The sequence below is a fragment of the Acomys minous genome, assembly GCF_964271855.1.
Source record: "Acomys minous genome assembly, chromosome: 7".
In the NCBI taxonomy this organism is placed as follows: domain Eukaryota; kingdom Metazoa; phylum Chordata; class Mammalia; order Rodentia; family Muridae; genus Acomys; species Acomys minous.
In genome coordinates this window covers 112,433,897-112,458,864 of record NC_140488.1, presented here as the reverse complement: position 1 = coordinate 112,458,864, position 24,968 = coordinate 112,433,897, and the positions used below count along the sequence as shown (strand labels likewise).

Below are 24,968 nucleotides of genomic sequence, written 5' to 3'. Positions count from 1 at the left end.
ACCCTTTCTCAAAAAAACCAAAAAATAAGGATGTGTACATGCTACATAATTCATTTCTTTCAACATCAGCCTACCACAAAAATCCTACAGCACTGTATTCCACTATTCTATCAAACACACAGGGAAGTCATTCTGTCTACAGGAAGCATTTTTTAAATGGACAATCAAATGACACATTACAATTCAGGCAAGAGCACAACTTTATTTTCACCTCTAAAAGTAAACCACAATTAACAGAGGAGACTGTGCAGTTCAACTTTTTATTTTAATAAAACCAGAATATGCACAGCACATGCAGTGCTAGCATCTAAACTAATACAATAAGCAACTACTAAAGCTACAGTGACTTGAGGGTCAATCTTTACATTCAGCAAGTTTAGATCCATTCTTATTTTTGAAACATAACTGAAAATATTGCTTGCTGATAAAACTTGCTCAAATGCTATTGCTGAATGTACAAGTCACTGAATATGCCAATACAACAAAGATAACCACATGTTTGAGGATTGCAATGTGCCAGACATTCACTGAAAAAAAAAATACAACTAAACAAAACTCACACAACAAACATCTGAGAATCTGGACACTTTGTATCAGTGTTTTGAAGTGTTTCATTAATATCTTAAGACAAGTGTATCAAAACCTTGGCATGATTTAGTTTCAAGTCGCCAATTTTGTTTTTACTATCAGAAAGTTATGGCTATACCGCCAATGCCGGGTCTGCTTAATTTGACTTAAGAGTTTATTATGACTTAACATTAAAAGCTCACACTACCCCGAAATATATAATTTCACGCATACGGTGACATTCAACATTCAAGTGCCAGTGTTTTTGTACTGTCTTTTGGTCAAGTTTCTTTAAACTTTCAAAGAATCACTTTTAGGCTTACAAAAATAAATATTTGTCAAAATGTTCAATAAATATTACATAAAACTAGCAGCAAAAAGTATCTAGAAATCTGTCGTGTGCAAAGTTTTCTTCCCAGCTATCATTCCCATGGTCCCAAATAAATTTTAGAATCTAGTCCCATCCCTTTCCTAGACAAGCTGCGTTCAACAATCTCCAAGAGACAAAATAAGATTGGAAGTTTAAGGACACGCACACAAGACATATATATAAAATTCTCTGAATGTGCAATAAAAGAAGTACTTTGTAAAAAGTTATGGGCAAAATGTACAAGGGCCTAAACCTAGACTAATTGAAATAGCACCATAACAAATGACCTCAATACTGTCAAGTGCACCTACTTAATAAAAGTTTTAGAACAAGGCACAATACACTTGAAAATCTATTGCACTTTAGGAAATTTTTGCCGTCTTCCTATGCCACTGTAAAAAGATTGAGCGTTTTGATCACTACATTCTGGTCACAAAAAAGTAGCCCAGAATTCCAAGTGGCATAGGCATTTTAGTGGTGGACAATGCTCATCTTTGGCCAGATTTAGCATAAACAGACTATAAATACAATGGAAACCTATGCAACTAAAACTGACTGAACCGCACTGCAGAGCAGAATTGACACCTTGTGCAGTTATGTACATATTTCCAACCTGTGTGATCTCAGATTTCGTTTTTTTTACTCTTCTGGAGCCTTTTTTGTTTTTTTACAAAGTCTATAGTAAGCCAGTTTAACATCTCAACGCAGCTTGAACAGAGTAATGTGAATCGGCATTTAAAAGAAAGCCTGCTGCATAATTCTTCCTGTTCATCCCCTCTTGACCAAAAAACATCAACACTAGCATGCGTTATTAGACCAAAAATCACGCAGAGCCCCAAGTGAGGCTGCTCATCGCTGTGCTCAGCCATTCTACCATTTCGATTTCTTTTATGGCAGGCATTTAAAAAGTCTAAGTAGATGAATTCTCCTAAAACCCTATTTCAAGTTATCAGACCTTTAAACTTTCCCTGTAATAACATGCCCACGTTTGGCTAGCTCATAGTTAACGATCTGCCTAAACATTGAAAGAGGAATTGCTGTATTTACTTGCATTAACTTTGAGAACAGTGCTTTGAATGTATGCATGTATTCATACATCACCTCATCATGACTGGAATGGCTTGTTTAAAGACTATTATCAGGTTCTAAATACCTATCCAGGATAGAGTGAGCAAATCAGAACTTTAACTTAATACAGTTTGCCACATTAGAAACTAATTCCATTAATATGCTTCAAGACGTTTGTTGTTTGTTTTCCCCCAATCTGCAAGTATCAAAAGCCCTAATGCAGGCTACCACTTAAGTTTTTTCCTTTTATTATTTATGGATGAATCGATGATTCCTGTTAAGTTGTATCACACCTGTGTGCCAAGGTTTGATTTTAGCCCAAGTTCAGTAAATTTATTTTGTCAAAAACAATTGGTATCTTGAGCATTACTGAGCCAACAGGACATCAAAATAAAAAGTTGTCTAAAGTTAAAGGCACAGTACATTAACAAACAAATGATCCTCAGTCACAAAATTATAAATGCAGTTTGGGATAGGGGTAGGCGGGAGGGGAGTTAATCCAAACTACAGCAATGAAGTCTTCAAACCACCTTCAGAACAGGGCTGCTGATTGTTCCTTTCATCTTTACTTGTGACCTTGAGCTCCCTTAAAAAAAAAATTTCAGTGGAGAATCACAGCTGGTAATGTACTGCGAGTTCTTGAAGCTACACAAGGTATAGTCTGGCTAAGTTACATGTGGTTTCCATATTAGCTTGTTTGGCAGGGTGACTGACTGCAAAGCAGGCTCAGTTACCCCACCAGTCAACCCCCTGGGAGTTATAATTTCCTCCATATCCATCACTGTTGTAAAAGCCTCCATAGCCACCTGGTGAGAGATTTAAAAAGAAAAAAGAAAAATTAAGTCAACAATCTTTTCCTTCTAAAAGTGATTTGTGCTTAAGATAATGAGGTCAAGACAAACAATACTACCTCCACCAAATCCTCTGCTGCTGCCATGGCCACCTCCACCACTGCGACTATTGCTTGTGCGGCTGCTGCTGAAGCTGGAACTGCTGGCGCCGCTACTTTGTCGATAGTCTCTGGCACCAAACCCTCCACTAAATCGACTGCTGCAATAGAGTAGGAGGGGACAGGGAAGTCATGTCAGTTCACATGAAAGAAGATATTCAATTCAACCAACTTTCTTATTTCTATCTTTCTCATTTATAAATTCCCAATCCAGCCACACTTTCCCCAAGTGTTTTCCAGAGGTTTAAGCATTGACAAGACAACATTAACAAGTTTCAAAACAATACCAGGAAATGAAAGTATACCTCATGCCCCTCGCTACGCATCATGTGTCTGCCTCACCTCTTAGAACGTCCACGGCTGCTGCCCTTGTAGTGGTGTTCAAAAGCCATGTTCTCTAACCAAGACGGCACTTCTTGTTTTGCTTCAACAAGAAGATCCAGTAAATCCTTAGTAATATTTATGTTCCTTTCATTAAAGAATGAGGTGGCAAGACCTAAAAAAAAAAAAAAAGCCACACATAAACAAAGGTCTCCAGAAAAGTAGCTTACCATTCTTGTTTTTCTTATCAAATAATTTTTAAAAATAACTATAAGCTATCTAACCAATAAATCCTGACTGCATTGTTTGAAAATAGGGATAATATTTATGATACAAAGTTCTAGGTGGGTGTACATGCCATAAAGCACCTTTACTCCAGCACTCTGTAAAGAGATAGGCACATTTCTGTTGAGTTCAAGGCCAGCCTGGGAAACAGTTCCTGTCTAAAGCAAAAAGCTATATATAAAGCTCTTCTCTGTGCCTATCCAAAAAACAAATAACCAAGATAACTGGTAGCTAAACACTTACCAAGGTTGCCCACACGCCCTGTACGGCCTATGCGATGTACATACTCTTCAATATCACTAGGCAGGTCAAAATTAATAACATGCTTCACATTTGAAATATCCAGTCCTCTTGCTGCTACCTGAAATATAATTTTTGTTAAGTATGGCCCGCTAAAAGTATTTGGACACAATAAACTTGAGAATAAAAGATATACTAGCAATATACATACTGCTGTTGCCACTAGAATTGGGCTTTTTCCTGAGCGGAACTGGTGAAGGGCCTCTTCTCTATCTCTCTGAGAGCGGTCTCCATGGATACTGGTACAAGCATATCCTTCATGGTATAAGAAATCCTCCAGAGAATCTGCGCCCTTTTTGGTCTCCACAAACACCAGGGTCAGGGAATCCTTGCCTGAATTTGAAAATAAGGTGTTTATCACAATTAGTAAACAGTTCTTTGTAAACATGTATATAGACAATTAAAATGGACGATATTGAGTGGGGAGGAAAACAACGGTGACACAACCGAAATCCCATTACATACACCGCCATAGAGAGCTAGAATTGCTTATTTCACCTGTTGCATTTAGGAGGTCAAGCAGGAATGATCGTTTGTCTATTTCCTCCACCCAAACCACTTTTTGTGTGATGTTCTCTGAAGTGGACCCAACTCTTCCAACGGCCAGAAAAATGTACTCATCCAAGAAATCACGGGCCAGCATCTGAAGAAAAAAGTCATTCTTTAATTTTGCAGTTTTATTACATGTATGTCCACGTGTAAGTGAATTCAGGTAGCAAGCAATTTTACTCACTGAACCTTTTGCTAGCTTCGCCCCTCACTATTTTTGGTCAAGTGTAGTGGCACATCCCTTTAATGCTAGCACCAGGGCAGTGCTAAAATATTTCGAAATAAGGAAGTCTTTAAATTAAGTGAAAACTATATAATAGTACCTGTATTTCCTTAGGGAAAGTAGCACTAAACATCATAGTATGGCGGACACCTTTTGGAGGCATAGTATCTTGTTCGACTATTCTGCGTATCTGAGGTTCAAATCCCATATCTAACATCCGGTCAGCTTCGTCTAACACCAAGTACCTGTCACAAAAAACATTTATTAAGACTGAGAAGAAATCAAGGCTTTACATATTAATTTATGACATAATCATCAATGTAGTTAATACTTAACTCTGCATTTAATAGTTATGTAAAATAGGCCAGGCGTGGTGGCGCACACCTTTAATCCCAGCACTCGGGAGGCAGAGGCAGGCGGATCTCTGAGTTCGAGGCCAGCCTGGTCTACAAAATGAGTCCAGGACAGCCAAGGCTACACAGAGAAATCTTGTCTTGAAAAACCAAAAAAAGAAAAAAAAAAAGTTACATAGAAAAGATGAGAGCTAACTAGCTTACTTTTTAAATTACCTTTATATTTTTGTATGAATATGCACATATACCTAGCACAGAGGACAAACTGTAGGATTGTCCTGGAACTAGTTATAAGCCTCTATTAAAACATTAGCTGACTTTTCAACACTGATAAATTAATTTTGTGTAAACCACTTCTCAGTATTTATACATTTAGTCAATGCTAATAAATACATACTTGCAGAAATCTAATCCAATCTTCCCTCTCTCCATCATGTCCACTAGACGTCCTGGAGTTGCTACTAGCAAGTGGCATCCACGTTCTAAGTCTCGAATCTGTTGACCAATTTCCGCCCCGCCATAAACCACACAAGGACGAACTCTAGATCGGTATGAGAACTACAAACAAACAAACTCCCATCAAGTTCAATGTCAAGATTTTTACATGGCCATTAGAATCAACAGGAAAGCTACGAATTCCTGAAATGCATACTCACTTTTCTGGCTTCCTCATAGATCTGCACTGCCAATTCTCTTGTTGGTGCCAGTACCAATGATATTGGGTATTGTTTGCGACGCCCATACCTGCCATTTTCCTAAGAAATAGAAATGTATTATAATCTGCATTTTATCACTTAAGTTAATCTATAAAATTTTAATTTTAGGAAGTTCATTTCCATTAGACTAGTCTTAGCACCATTTGGAATGTTCTCAACAGCTTCCTACAAGCATTACAGTAACTGCACTTTAAAGAAACACTGATGAGCATACAGCTCAATGACAAAGCACTTGCTTAGCACACCAAATCCCCGGCCCTGCCCTGCTCCCAGCATTTGGGGAAAATTACCTTCATGGCTCTGAGAGCCTCTCCTGGACCATCAGCATAAATCTGACTCAAGATGGGCAAGAGAAATGCTGCAGTTTTCCCAGAGCCTGTTAAGGGGAAGTATGTTACCAGCTGACCATAATAAAACCCTACTTAATACTTCTGAATCAACATCAGTAATTAGTAGTTTTACTTTATGCCCAATACATCACAGAAATTTCACATACCCTCTAGCTGACTAAAACAAGAGTCAAAAAAATTAGGAAGAAGCTGCTATTTTTAAATAAGGATTTACGGATTATAGCGGTAACAATTTACATTATCATGTATGCTTTCTTTGACATTACAAAACAATTTGAGTATTCCCAAATGTTCCTGGCACATAAACCCACAAGTATCTATTATTTGCTTCTTTATTACAGAAAAAGTGACATATACTATAATCAAAGTGCTTACCTGTTTGGGCACAAGCCATCAGGTCTCTTTTCTCTTTGATAATAGGTATGGCATGCTTCTGCACTGGAGTTGGGCGAGTATAACGAGTAAGCTCGATGTTTCCCATAATAATTTCTCCCATTTCAACATCGCTGAACTGTCAAGAAATGCAATGGCATGGCATAAGTAGAGGTGCTATCTGAAGCCACTGTTTTACACTATATGTGAATGACAACAGCAAAATTTTAACATACAATTAAGTTGGGTTTTCACATTTGACACATTTCCAAATTTAAGGACTGAATTACTTAACAGTGATAACTAAACTCCCCTTCTACAAACTACTGTATGGTTAGTTATATTCCCCTGTAATGGAGAGCAAGTACTTACACTTTCAATATGTGGAGGACAGTTGTTGCCTGTTGCTTCAACTGGAATGTCATCGTATTTCTCAAAATTAATCCCAGTATTGCCTCCAGAAAAGAGTTCCCTGAAAAAAAATATTGCTAAGTTCCCATGCAACACCAGAAGACAGACTTCAGCACAAGTAGCATATTTCAAAACTTACTGTTCCAAGCGTTCACTCGGCGGGAGTGGTTTTGACCAGTCATCTTCATCTGATTTGTCACACCAGCGACTATTTCCACCTCTTTCAAACTTGCCAAAGCCACTTCTATCTCCACGGCTGCCAATGCCATCATAGTCGCCCCGTCCACGATCATCAAACCTAAGTTATCACAAGTAATAAATCAGAATCTTAGCCATCAAATTACTCTAGAAAACTACCTCAGAGAACTGGTGCCAACAGTTGTCTTGTTCTTTTTGATACATAAGGATAACCAGATTGTACACATCTACAATCAATATCTTCGTTTCTAAAGCCATATGGCAAGTCTTGCCACATACATCCTACCATTGAGAATTAAAGCTTTAGGCTGGAGAGATGGCTCAGTGGTTAAGAGCACTGACTGCTTTTCCAGAGGACCTCGGTTCAATTCCCAGCAACCACATGGCAGCTCATAACTGTAACTCCAGATCTGACACCCTCACACAACATACATGCAGGCAAAACACCATTAATATTTTAAAAATTAAAGCTTAAAAGTTAAATTGGTATATAGCCATGCCTTCAAAATGTTTGTCAAAATATATTTTTAGTAAAGGGGGGAAAATTCATGTGTGACAGTTTAAATGTTAAATTTTTAAAAATAGTTTTAAAAATCCTTACCTGAAAAGATAATTTTAGTTTTAGGTCTGTTTGTTAAAAATCTGGACACAGGAGACTAACCACAGCTAATAGGCACATGAGGTCAGTTCACCACACTTGTATAATCCATAATATAAGTGTTTATTTTGCCATAAGCGTCCACAAAAAGCTCAAGCAAATTAAGCCATTCACTGCATGAAATTACTTTTAAAATAGACAATATAAAACTAGAGAAATAGAAAAACTGACTTCATTTTTTTGTTTGTTTGTTTTTTTGAGACAGGTTTCTCTGTGTAGCCTTGGCTGTCCTGGACTCTGTAGACAGGCCTGGAACTCAGATCCGTCTGCCTCCCTAGTGCCAGGATTAAAGGTGTGAGCCACCTCGTGTTTTCATCTAATTTCTATGTAAAAAGGTCAATCTTACAGCTAAAAAATATAGACCTCCTGATAGGGCAAAGCTTCCTAAATTACCACCTACACATGTCAATTCATTTCATTTACCTTCCCCTTGATCCACTTCCACGATCACTGAAGAAGCTAGACTTCCCTCTTGAATCACCCCGGGATCCAAAACTGCTGTATGCATCCTTATCTTTACTAGAACTCCACCCTGAACTGTCTTTGTCGTAGAATCCTGAAAATAAAAAATAAAAAACCACCAAACTCTTAAGAATACTATTAACACATGATCTTAATCTTTCTGAATTTGAAGCCGTACCGCCTTTTATCTCTCTGGTATCAAAAGCCAATGTAAATATTCTAATGGTGGTACCCAAAGATAACTAAGACATAACCAGTTATACTCCACTAGAAAAAATACTGTATAGATCATGTAAATTTGACAGACTAAGAACATTCTAAATGAATTCTAAGAGGTCAACAACTTTGCCTCTAACAAGATGACCATGGTACTGTCTTCTAGCATGTAACTATAATGCTTTAACTTTTCTACTCCCGTTACAGGTGTGAATGAATTTACAAAGAACAGCCAAAGTTTTCCTTGGCATGCCAGATTATTTGGTTTGGTATTTTCTGTTCCAATAGCAAAAGTACAAGAACAATACCTTGTACATGTGAATCATACTCCACATGGTATTCACTTAGTGGTTTATTTACAAGCTTAACAATATCAATATTAAAAAACCAAGATCGTTTCTATGATCCCACTATAAAGCCAAATATAAATATTTAACTAAGTGGGAATCCCCAGTGACAGCTATATTTAAAACAAGTAGGGCTGAACTGGCTTCTATGCCGTTTTATTAGTCAGCGACATTTACAAGTTAACTTTCCTTCTGTCTTTGTCTCTGCCATCACTCAGCCATGTGTTTTCACCAGCAATCAAGAATTTAATTGCTTCTCCAGATCTTCCAGTTGTAAAATGTAAGATCCTGCCTCTTAATTTCTTTCTACAAAGACCTCTTGTTCATTTTCCAGTTACTCCCACGTCACTAGAATGGGCCTGATATTTTAACTCATCTTGTGCTTTAAGTCCATTATCATCTTGTCATATGTTAAGACGAAAACAAATTATTCCCATGGAGTTTGTATTACATGGAATAATACATATGACATCTTGTCATATGTTAAGACAAAAAATTATTTCCATGCAGTTTGTATTACACAACACGGCAAATACCTATCTTTTCAGAGTAAAACCAAGATATAACTAATTATAAAGGATCTTGAGACTAATCATATAAAAACCATGACACTGAAGACAATTTTCTAAGATGTGATGTCAGTCAAGGTTTTTCAGAGTTAGTAAATTTCCCAAGCTGCTTTGTTTTCCCTAGGATAACTAATTTCTAAAATGACCAAGAATCAGATTTACCAAACTGGTATTAAGGACTCACCTTTAGTAGCTTCTCTGTTCCTTAAGTGAGGAGGAATATAGCGCCCTTCTAAAAGAACATAAAATTAATAAAAATGCCAAATACCTTCACAGTAAAGCTTTTCACCAAAATCCCTATTTAAAAAAAAAAAAAAACACTCCTCTAGTGAGAAAGGTTTGAATTTAAGCTAGGCATATGCCTGTAATCCTAGCTAAGGCAAGGCAGGAAGGTCATCACCTCTAGTTCAAGGCCAACCTGGGCTACATATACATTGTCTCCCAAAAAAGGGGGGGAGGGGAAGGCAACTTTAAGCCCAGTAGTTGGGCTGAACATGGTGGTGCGTGCCTTAAATCCCAGCAGAGGCAGGTGTGAGTGCAGCTTGGTCTACAGAGTGAGTACCTGAACAGCCATGGCTCTGTAGATACTATCTCAAAACAAAGGGGGGTGGGGGGCGGGGGATGCTAGTGTTAACTAGATACTAGTGGTTCTTTATCCTTTTTTTTTTTTTGCACTTGTGAATTAAATATTTGAAAGATTTATCAGGATGATGGGTTAGAGTCCGAGCCTGGCAAAAACATGAAATTTAAAGCAAGTACCAAGATAAACGTGTGCCTCTGCTTTAAAATGCAAAAACAGTTTGAAAATAAACCACAGAAATCTACCTCAACATTCAACCTAATAGTACCTTCCTAAGGAAAAAACAGTACATATTCCTGTTGGCAGTGACTGAGCTGAAACAAAGGGCCTTACATATGCCATGGAAGGATTTGCTCACTGAGCAACGTGCCCGGCCCTTCGAACTTCTAGCTGGTCAAAGTGCATTCTAACAGTGCTCATGCAAATCTTTAACATTCAAGGAAATTTTGTTTTGGTTTCTTGAGACAGGGTTTCTCTGTGTAGCCTTGGCTGTCCTGGACTCACTCTGTAGACCAGGCTGGCCTGAACTCCCAGAGATGTGCCTGCCTCTGCCTCTGCCTCTGCCTCTGCCTCTTGAGTGCTGAAATTACAATATATCAAGTTCTGATAGTCAATCTATAAGTGTTTTACTTACTGCTTGCTGTACTTCCTCCAGTCTGATTATCTGATGAGTTCAGGTCTAGGCCAGCAAACTAGAAGAAAATCAGATTGTTTTTAGTCTCAATGTTGAATGAAATAAATACACTAGAGGAAAAACAATAAACAAAAAAAACCATTTTCTAGTCCCATATTCAAATAGCTGCCCCACCAAACCCACACAGCTATTAAGAAAATATAGAATGTGACCAAGAAGGCACTAAAAGACCACAGAGCTCTAAAGCAACTATGAAGTAGCAGCACTACAGATATTACAGAACGGAAGTCACAAAACCAAACAAACTGGATCCCAACTCAACTCCATCTTTCAAGATGTTTGTTCTGTAAACATTTTCCATAGTAAAAGCTCCTTGACAGAATACAAAGTTATGCCGAATCTCAAAAATCTAGCTAGGCATGGCAGTGTGTAACTGTGGTCTCAGTAGCTAGTAGCCAGTTCCAAGAGACCCACTGCTCTCTTCCGGCCTCCAAAGAATAGTGCAACATATATACAGCTAAACACACACATTAAATAAAAGCAAATCTTTTGGGGGTTTGCAAAATCTTTTACAGGGTTTCTCTGTGTAATAGCTTTGGCTGTCCTGGAACTCAGTCGACCACACTGGCCTCGGAGATCCACCTGCCTCTGCCTCCCCAGTACTGGGATTAAAGGCATGGGCTTTTTTTCCTTTTTTTTTTTTTTTTAAATAAATTAAAGTTTGAGGTCAGGTTAGCCAACAAACTTGTTTTTAAAACATTAAACCAAGTGTGATGAAGTCACAGTTGTAGTCCCAGTATTGGAAAAGTGGAGGCAGGCAGATCAGGAGTTCAAAGCCATTCTCAGCAATATAGGTACTTCCAGGCCAGCCCGGGTTACACTCAGACCTGGTCTAAAAACAAAAACCACACATGTTAAATGGGTATAAGATTCACTTTAATCATTTTTGACAATGTTTCTAAGTGCTACCAACTTTGTACTTGGTAATATTTCAAACCTAAAAGCACATATAAAGACAAATTTTAAACTACCGTTTAGTTCCTTTATTCAGAAATAAAGGCAAATATAATAAATTGGGATTGCACTGCATAAAAACAATTTTAGCAATAAACTCATCACCTAGCACTATGGAGTAAAACTGGAATAACTCCTATTCTCCCATTTAACTGTAAAGTCACAAAACTAAATAAATAGCCTTTGATGTTCTTACTAAATAACTTTTCCCCCCAGAGACAGGGTTTCTCTGTGTAGCCTTGGCTGTCCTGGACTCACTTTGTAGACCAGGCTGGCCTCGAACTCAGAGATCCACTTGCCTGTCTCCTGTGTGCTGGGATTAAAGGCGCATACCCACACCGCCTGCCGTGACTGTCCTTGAACTCAAAGATCTATCTGCCTGCCTCTGCTGACTCCTGTAGAGCAAACTCGTGTCTGTAATCAGGTTTGGTGGCAGGCGCCTTTATCGGCAGAGCCCTATTGTCAAAAAGTACTCTACTTTGGAGTATAAGCCACAAACCAAAAAGGAACACCACCCCCAGGCCAGGAAAAAATAATTGACCTGTTACATTTTTACGAAACATAAAACTCCGTAATATGTGGAATGATACTGACAAACTACAAGTGTCACTGCAGTCACTTAAAACTGAAAGCAGATGTAACCTCATTAGCAAAACTGCTGCCATACTTTGAAACAGTAGCTGCACTTATTAAAAATGACAAAAGCACTGTTGGTACTTAAATCTTAAAACCCTCTGAATTCCTAAATTCCTAGAGTTAAATCCATTACAAACTTACGAAAGACTCTTGGAAATATAATTTTAATAATAAAATTAAAATATCATTTAGATGGAAAATGTTAAAGCTGGGAAAAACCGGTGCCTTTACACCAGGCAATGGTTTTCTTTTCTTTTTTCACTCTAGGAACCATTAAACTTACACTGTGTTAACATGCTAGATTTATTGTTGTGGGTCATTGACCCGGAAGCCAGGAGGCAACAGATCGCACATCTGCATCTCCTCTGCCTCTAAATCTAGAAATGGTATCTGGACTCCAGCCTGATGCATCTCCCAATTTTACTTCAACGGCGGCAACAAGTTATCTGTTGCCATATTCTGGGCATCTTGCCTGTAGATGTTACCAGATTGGGCCATCCACCGCAAGGCGCGCGGTCCTCCCTGCGCCCAGGAAAAAGCCGGCGTGTCCGGCTCGGGGAGCCGCGGATGTTTCCTGGAACCGAAGGCTGAGCAAGGGCCGCGCCGCTGGCGTCACCGCCAAGCCCGGCGCAAGTGCGCACGCAGCGGCCCCGGCCGCCCTCCCCCTCCTTCCCCCGCCCAATCCGCCCAGAAATTTCTGCGTCACAAAACTTTCCACTCGGGAACCGCGTCCTCCCCTGCCGCGACGCACCGGGCCCGCGGTAGCGAAGAAACCCAGCTTGCAAGCAGGCGAGCCTACGGGAGGGGAGGGCAGGCCAGGGTGGGGGTGGCGGGGGAGACGCACCGCACCACCAGGCAGAGCCACACAAAGGAGGCCGCCGCCATTAGCCCGCGCAGAGGCCAGTTCCCCACCCCCACCCCCACCCCCGGCTGCGCCCCCTCCCACATTCCAGCGCCGCGGGGCCACTTGGCTAGCCCGCGCGCCACCGCCGCCGACTCCCGGGGGTTAAAGAACCCCAGCCAAGGGAGCCACGAGGCCGAAAGTCCCCACAAACCGTAGCCAAACCTTCCACCCCGACCCGCGCGCCGCCACGCCATACAGTCCCCTCCCCCCGCGCCTCCCTCTGTCCCTCCCTCCGGGTCACTAATCAACTAGGGTGCGCGCGCAGGCGACCGAAAGAGCGCGCCCCCTCCCCCTCTGCTCGCCCGCGCGCACACGCGCGCGCACACTCACGCGCGCGCACACGCACACTCTCCTCTCTTTCTCTCCCTCCCTCCCTCCCTCCCTCTCTAACTCTCTCTCTCGCACACGCACACACACACACGCACAAACACAAAAGCCGCCATTGTGCTCGGGCCGGGGACAATGCCGCGAACCGAGCGGAGCTGGAGAAACAACCAGTGGTGGCACTCCAAGTACCCAGTCCCTTCAGAGCCCTTAGATACAGACACCCGGCAGCCCGAGACCTCAGGGAGATGGAAAGGGGGAGAAAAAGCAGAACTTAGAGCTGCGCCACACTGTAGGGTAGGTCGGGGGAGAAATTATTGCAGTGACTGGTACAGCTCACCTGCTGGTCCAGCCCGAGCGCATTTTCCACTGCCACATGACTCATCCCTGAAGAATACCGAAAAACTCGGGAGTCTTCCGCTGCAGAGTTAAGTGCTGGCTTTACCGCAAGGGCTCTCTCACGGGAGAACTGCGGCTTTGAAGCGCACCGCGCGGCCACTGAGCTTATATACAAACTCGGAGGGCTGCTACGTCATCACGTAAGACGTACGCCCTCCTCTTTCAGGCGATCGTCCACTGCCGTTAGGATGTCTGCCTGGTTACGGTGTGTTCTTCCTATTCTCGTGAGATTTCCTAGTCAATCCAGTTACCCGCTTCGTTGTCCGTACTTAAGAGAACCCCGCATTCACTGCCTCTCTGGTTCTTTTGGGTTTGGGCTCCCCTGTTCTCCGCTCATACCCTAGTCTTAGTGTTTTCTCCAGATCTTGCTAGCACCCATCTCCGCCTGTCCTGGCACCGAAATGAAGCCCTAAGATTTAAAGTAGGATTAATTGCTGCTTCTTCCCCTATGCACCCAGTTTTCTTTTTTTTCTTTTTCTTTTTTTTTTCTGGCACTCTTCCTTTCCTCTCAGTCCCTGAGCTTGGAGATGATATAGTGGGCTTTGTCTGGCCAGATGAACCATCCTCCACTATTGCATAGCAGTCAAATTCGGACGGGGGGGGGGGGGGCGGGTCGGTCACGTGACCGTGGGTGTCCAGCGCGGTGGCCATTTTGAGAAGAAGGGAAACTGGCATGAATAGTGCTGGGAATGGGAAGGAGGAACTGAGAAGACTGCGGGGGGGGGGGGGCACGGGGGAAGGAGGAGGAGGAATGGAGCGGGGAAGAGGAAAGTGGGACTGGTAAAGGAGAAAGGTGGAAGGCTGCTTGGTGACTCGAGTTATCCTGAACAAGAAGTGTAGAGATGTGCTGATCGCTGAAGACTTCGGAGCGCTGTTGCCTAGGTAGCGGGCACGCCACCCCCACACACCCCCCCCCACTCTGAAGGAACAATGAGACTATCTCACGCGAATGTAGTTCCGGCAACGTGGGATCCTCCCAGAACCCTGAGCCTCCGCTGGTGTGTGAGTCATTGCTGGCTCTGTGTCCTTCCGCGTGGCACTCCTGTGGCTGCAGGCACAGCAAGGGACTCCGAATGTTTCTAAGAACTTTCTTTGGAAACCCGGGAGGTGAGGGTGTGTGACTGGGCACAACCGATGCCTGCTGGAGAACCTGGGACGGGGTTACCTGACCGAGGTGACTCTCCTTGGACCACTACAGTGGACAGGAAATAGAAAGAAAAAGGGGTCCTCAGAGGGGTGGCTTCTGGTGGTTCCCCCACACACACTCCTAGGCGGATCAACCCCAAGTCTCGGCTTCAAAAACACAGACCCTTAAACAATAAAACCAAAAGAATATGAGCCCTCAGCTTTCAGGCAATGTCAATACACACAGGTCACCTAAAAGCTTGCACCTTTCTGCACCTCAGCTTAACAAACGAAAAGCAGTGCTCTCCCCACCGTGCCCTCCAAGGGGCCTTCTGCTGCCAGCATTCAAATAGCTAGTTCTCATAAAAAAAATTTTACAACTCTTCTACTTTTCCGGTGTTTTAAGTTGAAGCCGAACTTCTAAAGAGATACGGAAGCAATAAAGCAATGCCCCGGCAAGTTGTTTCTTAGCTTTTGTTCTCAATTTTTTTCACCTAGAAAAGAGTCCACTAGACTACAAAAACCCTGTTACTGTTTTCTTAACACTCATTTGTGTGATAATAGAGGGAAGTTTCTTTTGTTCTTGTTGGTTGCATTGGCAATATTTTATACTAACAACAAATATTTTGTTTTGTTTCTTGGTAACCAATGGGTTTATTGGGTTTACTTAGAGGAGCTGTAACTTTGTAAACACCCTTTAAAAACACAATAAAGTAACAAGTCAGAGACAATACAACAAAGTTTGTTAGTTTCAAAAGGCAGTATTTTTAACACTCCCTGTAAACATGCTGAAATAATAAATAATACAATTAAATTTTTTTTCCAGTTTCAAAAAGCGCGACCTAACTGTAATATCCAAACGAAATGAATGCAATAAAACAATGCAAGTAAAGCTGGTTGTGGTGGTGCACGCCTTTAATCCCAGCACTAGTGGATCTCTTGAGTTCGAGGCCAGCCTGGAGGGGGAGGGGGCGGGAGAGAGGGGGGAAGGGGAGTAGAGAGACAGGGGGAAAGGAGTGTGTCCTGTCCCAGACAGCCATAGCTACAAGAGTGAGAGAAAGAAAGCTAACTTCTAGGGGGGGAGGGGAGCAATAACGTAATTAAAAGTTACATAGGAAGGCCCTAGTCACTGAGCTGCGGCCGAGGACTCAGCTGTCTCCCCATCGAGCCCCCTAGTTTCTGGAGACTCCATCCTGTTTTGTGTGCCGTGGCCCCCACCCCCACCCCCGCCCGCCTGCCCGCCCACCTTCCGCAGGCCTTTTCCACTGAGGAGGCTATCCAGAACCTCCACTCTTTCTACCCCTTTGCTGATGCAAGTAAGGATGATGATCTTCCTGCCTGCTTCTGGCAGGCACTGGGTATTATATCCATAAAAGAATCCAACAGAGAAACGACAGGAAGACCCTTAGTACTGTCCCAGGGATGGCCGATGATTACAATAAAAAAAAACTAGTGAAGGCGGTTAAGGGGAACTTTGCCTGCAACGGTGCTGTAATTGAGCATCCAGAATATGGAGAAGCAATTCGGCTACAGGGGGACCAGCGCCAGAACACAGGCCAGTTGCTGATAGAGATTGAGCTGGCTAAGGACGACCAGCTGAAGGCTCGTGGATTTTAAGTGCGTGGGGCTCTGAAGCTTAAGCTCATTGCATTGCCTTGCAATGAGTAGAATTTCCCTTCTGTCACAAATTTTAAAACCTCACAGCTTGTATAACGTAACCATTTGGGGTCCGCTTTTAACTTGGACTTGTGTAGCTCCTTCATGCAATAAACTGAAAAGAGCCACAAAACAAACACACACACACACACACACACACACAAATTACATACTAGGAGGCAGAGAGAGCCAGGCACAGTGGCGCACGCCTGTAGTCCCAATTAGATCTCTGAGTTCGAGGCCAGCCTGGTCTACAAAGCAAGTCCAGGACAGCCAAGGCTGCACAGAGAAATCTTAACTGGGGGCGGGTGAAGGTGGGGGTAGGGACGAAGGGACAGAGAGCTGGAGCAAGGGCTAAGGGCAAGTCTTTCATTCACTGCCCTTGGAGTTCCAGCTCCACTATATCTGATGCTTTCCGGCCTCCTGGGCACCCACACCCTCATGCATCTACTCCCACATAAGCAGGCCTATACAGAATTTGTTTTACATTACATATGAAAATATGTAAAATTGGGGGTGTGCTGGAGAGATGGCTCAGAGGTTAAAGGAACTGGATGCTCTTGAAGAGAACCTGGGTAACACTCACAAGACCCACATGGGAGGGAGTTCACAACCATTCATACCTCCAGTTTCGGGGGACCCACTGCCCTTTTCTGACTTTCTCAAACAACAGGCAGGCGTGTAGTAAACATACATGCAGGCAAAACACTCAAAATTGTTTCTGTTTTCTTTTGTTTTGTTTTAGTTAAAAGCAGGTTGTAGTGGAGCACACCTTTAATCCCAGCTCTCAGGTGGCAGAGGCAAGGAGATCTCTGTGAGTTCAAGGCCAGCCTGGTCCATCTAGTAAGACTCAAAACTAAAATATATAAATTTGGGACAGGTTAGATGACTCAGTAGTTAAGAGCACTTACTGCTCCTACGGAGGGCCCAGTTTGGGATCCCAGAACACACATCCTCCTGCTCACGGCTGCGTATAACTTAATTTGTGGGTGATTCAGTGCTTTCTTCTGGCTTCCAAGAGCACTGCATGCATGCCGTACGTGTACAGACAAGGAAGCGCATGTGCGCGCGCACACACACACATAGAAATAAAAATTAAAAATATGTAAATTCTCCCATTCAACGACTGTGCAGCTACAAATGCAAACCAGAGAAATGTGTTGCTTCCACAATTGAAGTGCCAAGGCAGCTGACCACCAATGGCCTCATTTTCTCAAATTCGGAGCTCTTGGTGGTATTCAAAACAAAACAGCACCATCTTCTTTCAATTAATGACAGCAGCTACATTTGAAACCAATTTGGCGTACATGGGAACAGATCTTAGACGATGATGTACTTTTGCGTCTACATGGATATCCAGTGAGGTCTATTCTCCCTTGTGTGGAACCAAGTAGTTTGCATCTAGCGTGCCTGGCTTCGTTGACCACATAGCGGTAGCCCCAAAATACACACATTCCCGTAGTGCTCCTTTCAAAACCGTTAATTAGGCTTAGTGATCCCTATGGTGGTTTGGATGAGAATGACCCCCATAGGTTCATATTTGAATACTTGATCCCCAGTTGGTAAAACTGGCTGGGGAGGATTAGGTGGTGTGGCCTTGTTGGAGGAGGTGTGTCACTGGGGGTAGGATTAGAGGTTTCAAAAGATTCTTCTCACTGGGTGCGGTGGTGCCCGCCTTTAATCCCAGCACTCGGGAGGCAGAGGCAGATGGATCGCTGTGAGTTCAAGGCCAGCCTGGTATACAAAGCGAGTCCAGGACAGACAAGACTACACAGAGAAACTCTGTCTCAAAAACCAACAACAAACGATAAGGGGTGTGTGTGTGTGTGTGTCCGTCCTGCCTTCTGCTTGTGGTTCAAGATGTGAGCTCTCAGCTATTATGGCAGCACACCTTTGCTGTCATATTCTACCCCTTTAACACAGAAGCCCAATTCAATGCTTTGTTTTATAAGTTGCCTTGGTCATGGTGTTTTATCACAGCAACAGAAAAGAAACTAAAATAGATCTCTTTCTGCTATGGGATTGGAGGAGTCACAAAGCACCCTAGTGAGATATGTTCTTACTTTTGCTTTCGATTCCTTCTCACATAAGTCTAGACAAGTAAGAAAGAGCCCACTATCCAAAAGCTGTCAATTCTGCGAGTTACTCAGATTGCCTGTAGCACAGTGAGATTAACTGACAGCCTGGTTCTGGGCTTTGTTTTACGTATATAGAATACACGCACAGGGCAGTGTCATGGGAATCCCTGCCTTCATCAAATAGACAGCAATTTCCTATTTTATTTATTTTTTCCCCAGGGTGGGTAGTGTCAAGACAGGTTCTCTCTATGTAGCTTTGGCTGTCCTGGACTCGCTTTGTAGACCAGGCTGGCCTTGAACTCAGCGGCATGACCCAACCACACCCAGCTGCAGTTTCCTATTTTCAATTAACCCTGGCTCATAGGAATACTTAGTTCAAACTACTAGGGTGTTTTGTTAATTGGGAGTATCAAATGTACAGGAAATGGGGTGCTGGAGAAATGGCTTAGTGGCTAAAATTATGAGCTTTCTTACGAAGGACCCAAGTTCAATTCCCAGCACCTACCTCAGGCTGCTCACAACCTTCTGTAACTGCAGACCCCAGGGATCTGATGCTCTGTTTGGGCCTCCCTAGGCACCTACACATGTGCACATAGACATACATGCACACATAAATAAACATCGTTTTTAAATGTACGGAGAAATGGGATAACACAAAGATTTGTCTTCCAACATAGTCAGCTCTGAAAAGGAATGGTGTGCAGGCTCACAGCAGTGAAATGAGCCACTTTTTCCTGCTCCAAATGACTGTTCCATTAACGAGCAGTCTACAAATGTTACTTACTGTCAGTAGCTATCTTAATGTTCCATTGCTGTGAAGAGACTTCATGACCACGGCAACTCTTATAAAAGACAGCATTTAATTGAGGGGCTGGCTTACAGTTTCAAAGGTTCGGTCTGTTATATCATGGTGGGGAGCATGGCGGCACGCAGACAGGCATAGTGCGTGAGAAGTAGCTGAGAGTTATATATTAAGATGTGAAGGGAGCAGGGTTAGAACTGGGCTTGGTGTGCGCTTTTGAAACTTCAAAACTCACCTCTGGTGACACACTTCCTCCAACAAGGCCACACCTCCTAATCTTTCTAATCCCATCAGAGGACTCTACTCCCTGGAGACTAAGCATTCAAATATATGAGCCGGAAGCCAGGCGTGGTGGCGCACGCCTATAATCCTAGCACTCAGGAGGCAGAGGCGGGAGGATCGCTGTGAGTTCGAGGCCAGCCTGGTCTACAAAAGCGAGTCCAGGACAGCCAGGACTGTTACACATAAAAACCCTGTCACGGGGGGGGGGGGGGGGGGGGGGGGGGGGACACACACGACGACTTTCTTTCCTACTCACTTTCCCACTTTCACAGGCATTTTAAGTTAACAGCCTGTATTAAAGCAAATATAATAGCTGCATCGAGCTCCAGAAACCCAGACCTGCAGGTATCCTGGAAAGGAGGAAGGGGGGAAAGCCTGGGAGCTGCAGTTCCTAGAGCTAGCAATTAGCTCCCTGCTCTGGGGCTTTCAAGCTATGTGAGTGAGGGCAATTCATTTGCCCTCTCAATGCTTTAGGGATATCTATGGAGTTAGAATAAGAGCAGTTTATAGGGGCTGGAAAGATGGTTCAACAGTCAAGAGTGCTTGCTATTCTTCTCAACGAGCCGAGTTTGATTGCCAGCATTCACACTGATAACTCACAATCACCTGTGACTCCAAAAAAGGAGAGTCTTTTGCAGGCATATGCATACATGTAGCAGACAATCACACAGAAATACACACATACACATACACAGAAATAGAAATAAATATTTTTTGGTTGGTTGGTTTTTCGAAACAGGGTTTCTCTGTGTATCCTTGACTGTCCTGGACTCACTCTGTAGACCAGGCTGACCTCGAACTCACGGAGATCCACCTGCCTCTGCCTCCAGAGTGCTGGGATTAAAGGCGTGCACCACCATGCCTGGCCAGGAATAAATATTTTTAAGAAGCAGTCTCTACCTCAAGCAATGGTTGGGATTCAAGGTCTTCCAGAGGAAAGGACTCAAAGTTTGGTCCAGGATAGCTCTATAAAAACATCCCTGCTGGGAAGCCCGCAGAAGCATGGGTTGGTGTGGGCAGCACACACACACACACACACACACACACACACACACACACACACACACACACACAGCCTCACTGCTAAAAGCTCCACTGTAACACTGCCTGGCATATGGACACACACATACAAAGAGAGAGACAGAGACGGAGACTAGAATGTGCTACAGCTCCCTGTTGAGTGGTGGGTAGACCATGCAAGTACCTCCCCTGGGTATGGAGAGGGACATATACATCCATCAGCTTGCTTTCAGTGACGGCCTTAGACGAACTTGCCATTCTCTGCGGCCAAGTAACCTAAAACCTAGGGCAGAACTAACTGGATTATTGCACAGCTCGAGGTTAAGCAGTAATCAAGGGATTTCCAGAGCTGGACACCTCAGGGCCCTTCCTTGAGCCGTCAGACTTCATTTTAGCTTGGGTTGGGAGAAAGTGCCAGGAGAGTGCACCACCCCCATAACTGGAAGAGTGGGCACATGTTGGTGAGGATGAAACCCACAGCCTTGTACATGCTACGCAAGGACCCTGCCACTTAGTTACTTCCCTACCGTCCCTTTTTTTGTTGTTGTTTTGCTTTCTTTCTTTGTTTTGAGGCAGGCTCTCATAATGTAGCCAAGCTGCCCTCAAATTTGAGGCAAGCCTCTCCCAGTCTCCCAAATGCAGAGTACAGGTCGGAGCTACCATTGTTGCTATCATTGGCCCACAAATTTACATGGCTAATGGGATATGATCACTTTAATTTTTTTGTTGTTGTTGTTTTGGAGGGCCCAATAGCGTTCCACGCTTATACTGTGGTTTGAACCAAGGACCTTCTGCTTGTAAAGCAGATGTGATAACCACCACACTATGGGGCCCCTTTAAATTTTTTTAAAACTTACTCAATGTTTTAACTTTCAAATCTTTGACAGCTTCTCTAAATCAATAGTCTCACTTAAGAAATACAGGAGTTAGCTAGGCACAGCGTCATATACCTATATCTCGGCACTCCAGGAGCCTGAGGCATGGCGATCAAAAGTTTGAGGTCCTACCTCAAGAAAGAAACACAGGGGCTAGAGAGATGGCTCAGAGGTTAAGAACACTGCATGTTCTTTCAAAGGTCCTGAGTTCAATTCCCAGCAACCACATGGTGGCTCATGAGCATCTATAATGAGATCTGGTGCCTTTTTCTGGCGTGCAGGTGTACATGCATGCAGAACACTATATTTGCAATAAATAAATACTATTTTTAAAAAGAAAGAAATATAGATTATGTACATAGGGATGTAGTGTACATTTTCTCCCTCCCTGTTGGCCATCACGATATTATGAATCAAGGCATAAAGAAAATGCATTACAGATGAAATAGTTTCATTGCTGATAATCTACAAATGTTATCCCTTGACAATACAAACGATGTGACTTTCTGGCCAGTGGAGGCCAGATAGAAGGTTCCCCGGAACCCTTCTTGAACTTTCCTGTTTTATCTACGGGTTATATTCTTTTTGTTTGTTTGTTTGGTTGGTTGGTTGGGTTTTTTGTTTGTTTGTTTTGTTTTTGAGGCAGGGTCTCTCTGTGTTAGCCTTGGCTTTCCTAGACTCATTTTGTAGACCAAGCTGCCCTCGAACTCACAGCAATCCACCTGCCTCTGCCTCCTGAGTACTGGGATTAAAGGCGTGCACCACCACACCCAGCTGGTTTATTGGTTTGTTTTTTGTTTGTTTGTTTGTTTGTTTTGAGACAGGGTTTCTCTGTTTAGCCCTGGCTGTCCGGGGACTAACTCACTCTGTAAACCAGGCTGGCCTTGAACTCAGAGATCCACCTATATGGGTTATATTTTTAATACCTTGCTTGGAGCCAGGCATGGTGGTGCACGCCTTTAATCCCAGCACTCGGGAGGCAGAGGCAGGCAGATCGCTGTGAGTTCAAGGCCAGGCTGGTCTACAAAGCAAGTCCAGGACAGTCAAGGCTACAGAGAAACCCTATCCCGAAAATAAATAAATAAATAAATACTTTGCTTGGCTAGTTCTCTAAGCCTTGAGGCCTACCTAGAAGGTGTGTTTCTTGCAGTCTGTACAGAGAGGAGGCCTGAGAGAACGAGCACGTAGAAGTCTCATCTAGGACTTCAGTGAGTCATTCTCTGACCTCCACACAGGCGCACATGCACTGTGCCATACCCATGTGTACACACATACACACACAGGCAACAGGAAGAGAGAAACTCTGGACTTGGGATAGGCTTTTTGAAACCTCAAAGGCCAGCTCCAGTGACAGCCTTCCTCCATCAACAAGGCTGCACCTCCTAATCCTTTCAGATAGTGTCACCCCCTGGTGACCAAGCATTCAAGTCTATGAGCTGATGGGTGCCATTCTCTTTTGTTTGGTTGGTTTGGGTTTTGGTTTTTCGAGACAGGGTTTCTCTGTGTAGCCCTGGCTGTCTTGGACTCACGTTGTAGACCAGGCTGGCCTCGAACTCACAGAGATCCGCCTGCCTCTGCCTCCCAAATGCTGGGATTAAAGGCGTGTGCCACCACGCCCGGTGAGCCATCCTTTTCACACTACCACCGTCTCCTTTCGTGAGCATTCAACATTGAGCTGAAAAGTCTTTAAACCCTTTATGCGCTCAAATCTACTTTGTGGTTCTTGCAAAATAAGTGAAAGCTTGTGGCTGTACACATTACACTTTCAGTTGAATAATAATTACATTAGTTAAGTGTCACTTTGGGCTAAAATAGAAAAAGTCAGCAATGCTATTTATTCTACCAGATTTTTTTTTTTAATGAAAGGAAAAACGTTACAGCTCACCAACTGCCTCCCACTCTTTCTTCACTGGAATGTTTTGAGTCTATTTTAACTTCCCTTTCACACAGCTTGACCTTGAATATAATGCGAAATGTTACTTAAGGTGAGGTCCAAATTCATACTTCAAACATGTATGTTCCACTTCAAAGTTTTGATCATCCATACACAATAGTTTGCATACTAGAAGGTTAATCCCTACAGTCATGATGTTAATGAAGCTGGACTTAGTGGTGCACACCCAGCACCCGGGAGGCAGAGGCAGGTGGATCGCTGTGAGTTCGAGGCCAGCCTGGTCTACAAAGCGAGTCCAGGACAGCCAGGGCTACACAGATAAACCCTGTCTCTTGAAAAACCAAAAAAAAAAAAAAAAAAAAAAAAAAGACCAGCCTGGTCTACAAGAGAAACTCTAGAAGTCCAGGACAGCCAGGACTACAAGAAAAACTCTGTCTCCAGAAACATCATAATCATTGAGAGAGAGAGAGAGAGAGAGAGAGAGAGAGAGAGAGAGAATGAATTAGTGTTAAATGAGGTCACAAAGTTGGGCGGGGCCTCCATTAAGGGCATTGTGGCTTTATAAGAAGAGAACTAGTCCATTGCTTCTGTTTCAGCATGTGCTGCCTCCATGCAGCAGAAGGCCCTCACCAGAGGCCCAGCAGATAGGGCCACCTTGCCCTTGGACTTCCGGGAGTCTACAACCGAGAGCCAACATAATCCTATTGTTTATGAATTACCTAGTCACAGGTATTTTGGTAGGGCAACACAAAATGATTATACTAAGGCACAATTTGTACCTAAGAGAGATCTAACAATGTTGGCACCATGGACACAGAGTAGCCTTTGGTTGTAAAGCTGTTCTCGTTCTCTCTGTCTCTGTCTCTGTCTCTGTCTCTGTCTCTCTGTCTCTGTCTCTGTCTCTCTCTCTCTCTCTCTCTCTCTCTCTCTCTCTCTCTCTCTCTCTCTCTCTTTCTCTCTCCTGATTAGTCGGCCTCCGTCTCCCAGGCACTGGGATTACAGGCATACCACTATACCTGCCCTCTACTATGTCTTGGATGACTCAACTATGATTCATTTGCAGTGTAACAGGTTATTTCACCATTCTGTGCCTTGGGTATATTTTTAAATTTAGTTAACTTAAATTTATGTGCATTGATGTGAGGGTGTCGGATCTTGGAGTAACAGACAGTTGTGAGCCACCATGTGGATGCTGGGAAGTGAACCCAAGTCCTTTGGAAGAGCAGGCAGTGCTCTTAACCACTGAGCCATCTCTCCAGCCCCATCAGTTTTTAATGTATAAAGTAAAAGGCATACATGGTGGTACATGCCTATAATCCCAGCTCTCAAGGCGTTGAAATAAGAGTATTGGAAGTCCAAAGTCAGCCTAACCTAGATGGTAAGATTCTATCTTGAAAAAACAAGAGATGTGGCCGGGCATGGTGACGCACGCCTTTAATCCCAGCACTCGGGAGGCAGAGG

At 43.3% G+C, this 24,968-nt stretch overlaps 1 protein-coding gene and 1 pseudogene across 3 annotated transcripts; one reads left to right on the top strand and one right to left on the bottom strand.

The window, feature by feature from the left end:
• Positions 1-246: 246 nt before the first annotated feature.
• DDX3X (DEAD-box helicase 3 X-linked) lies at positions 247-13,888 on the bottom strand. 2 transcript variants are annotated; one of them, XM_084789319.1, is made up of 17 exons: positions 13,717-13,888; positions 10,499-10,556; positions 9,469-9,516; positions 8,114-8,246; positions 6,974-7,132; positions 6,796-6,895; positions 6,427-6,562; positions 5,992-6,077; positions 5,642-5,740; positions 5,383-5,543; positions 4,733-4,877; positions 4,359-4,503; positions 4,012-4,193; positions 3,804-3,921; positions 3,297-3,450; positions 2,916-3,055; positions 247-2,811 (listed from the first exon to the last, which is right to left on the bottom strand). In XM_084789319.1, the coding sequence occupies exons 1-17, from the start codon at positions 13,759-13,761 to the stop codon at positions 2,732-2,734; spliced, it is 1,989 nt and encodes a 662-aa protein (XP_084645445.1). In that variant the 5' UTR covers positions 13,762-13,888; the 3' UTR covers positions 247-2,731. The 2 variants fall into 2 exon arrangements, with proteins under 2 accessions (XP_084645445.1, XP_084645446.1); XM_084789320.1 differs by having other exon boundaries at positions 9,469-9,513.
• Positions 13,889-14,526: 638 nt separating this feature from the next.
• Positions 14,527-16,638, top strand: LOC311602047 (eukaryotic translation initiation factor 1-like; annotated as a pseudogene). The gene is made up of 3 exons: positions 14,527-14,555; positions 15,727-15,787; positions 16,156-16,638. The product of its transcript is annotated as a eukaryotic translation initiation factor 1-like (transcript).
• Positions 16,639-24,968: the final 8,330 nt, after the last annotated feature.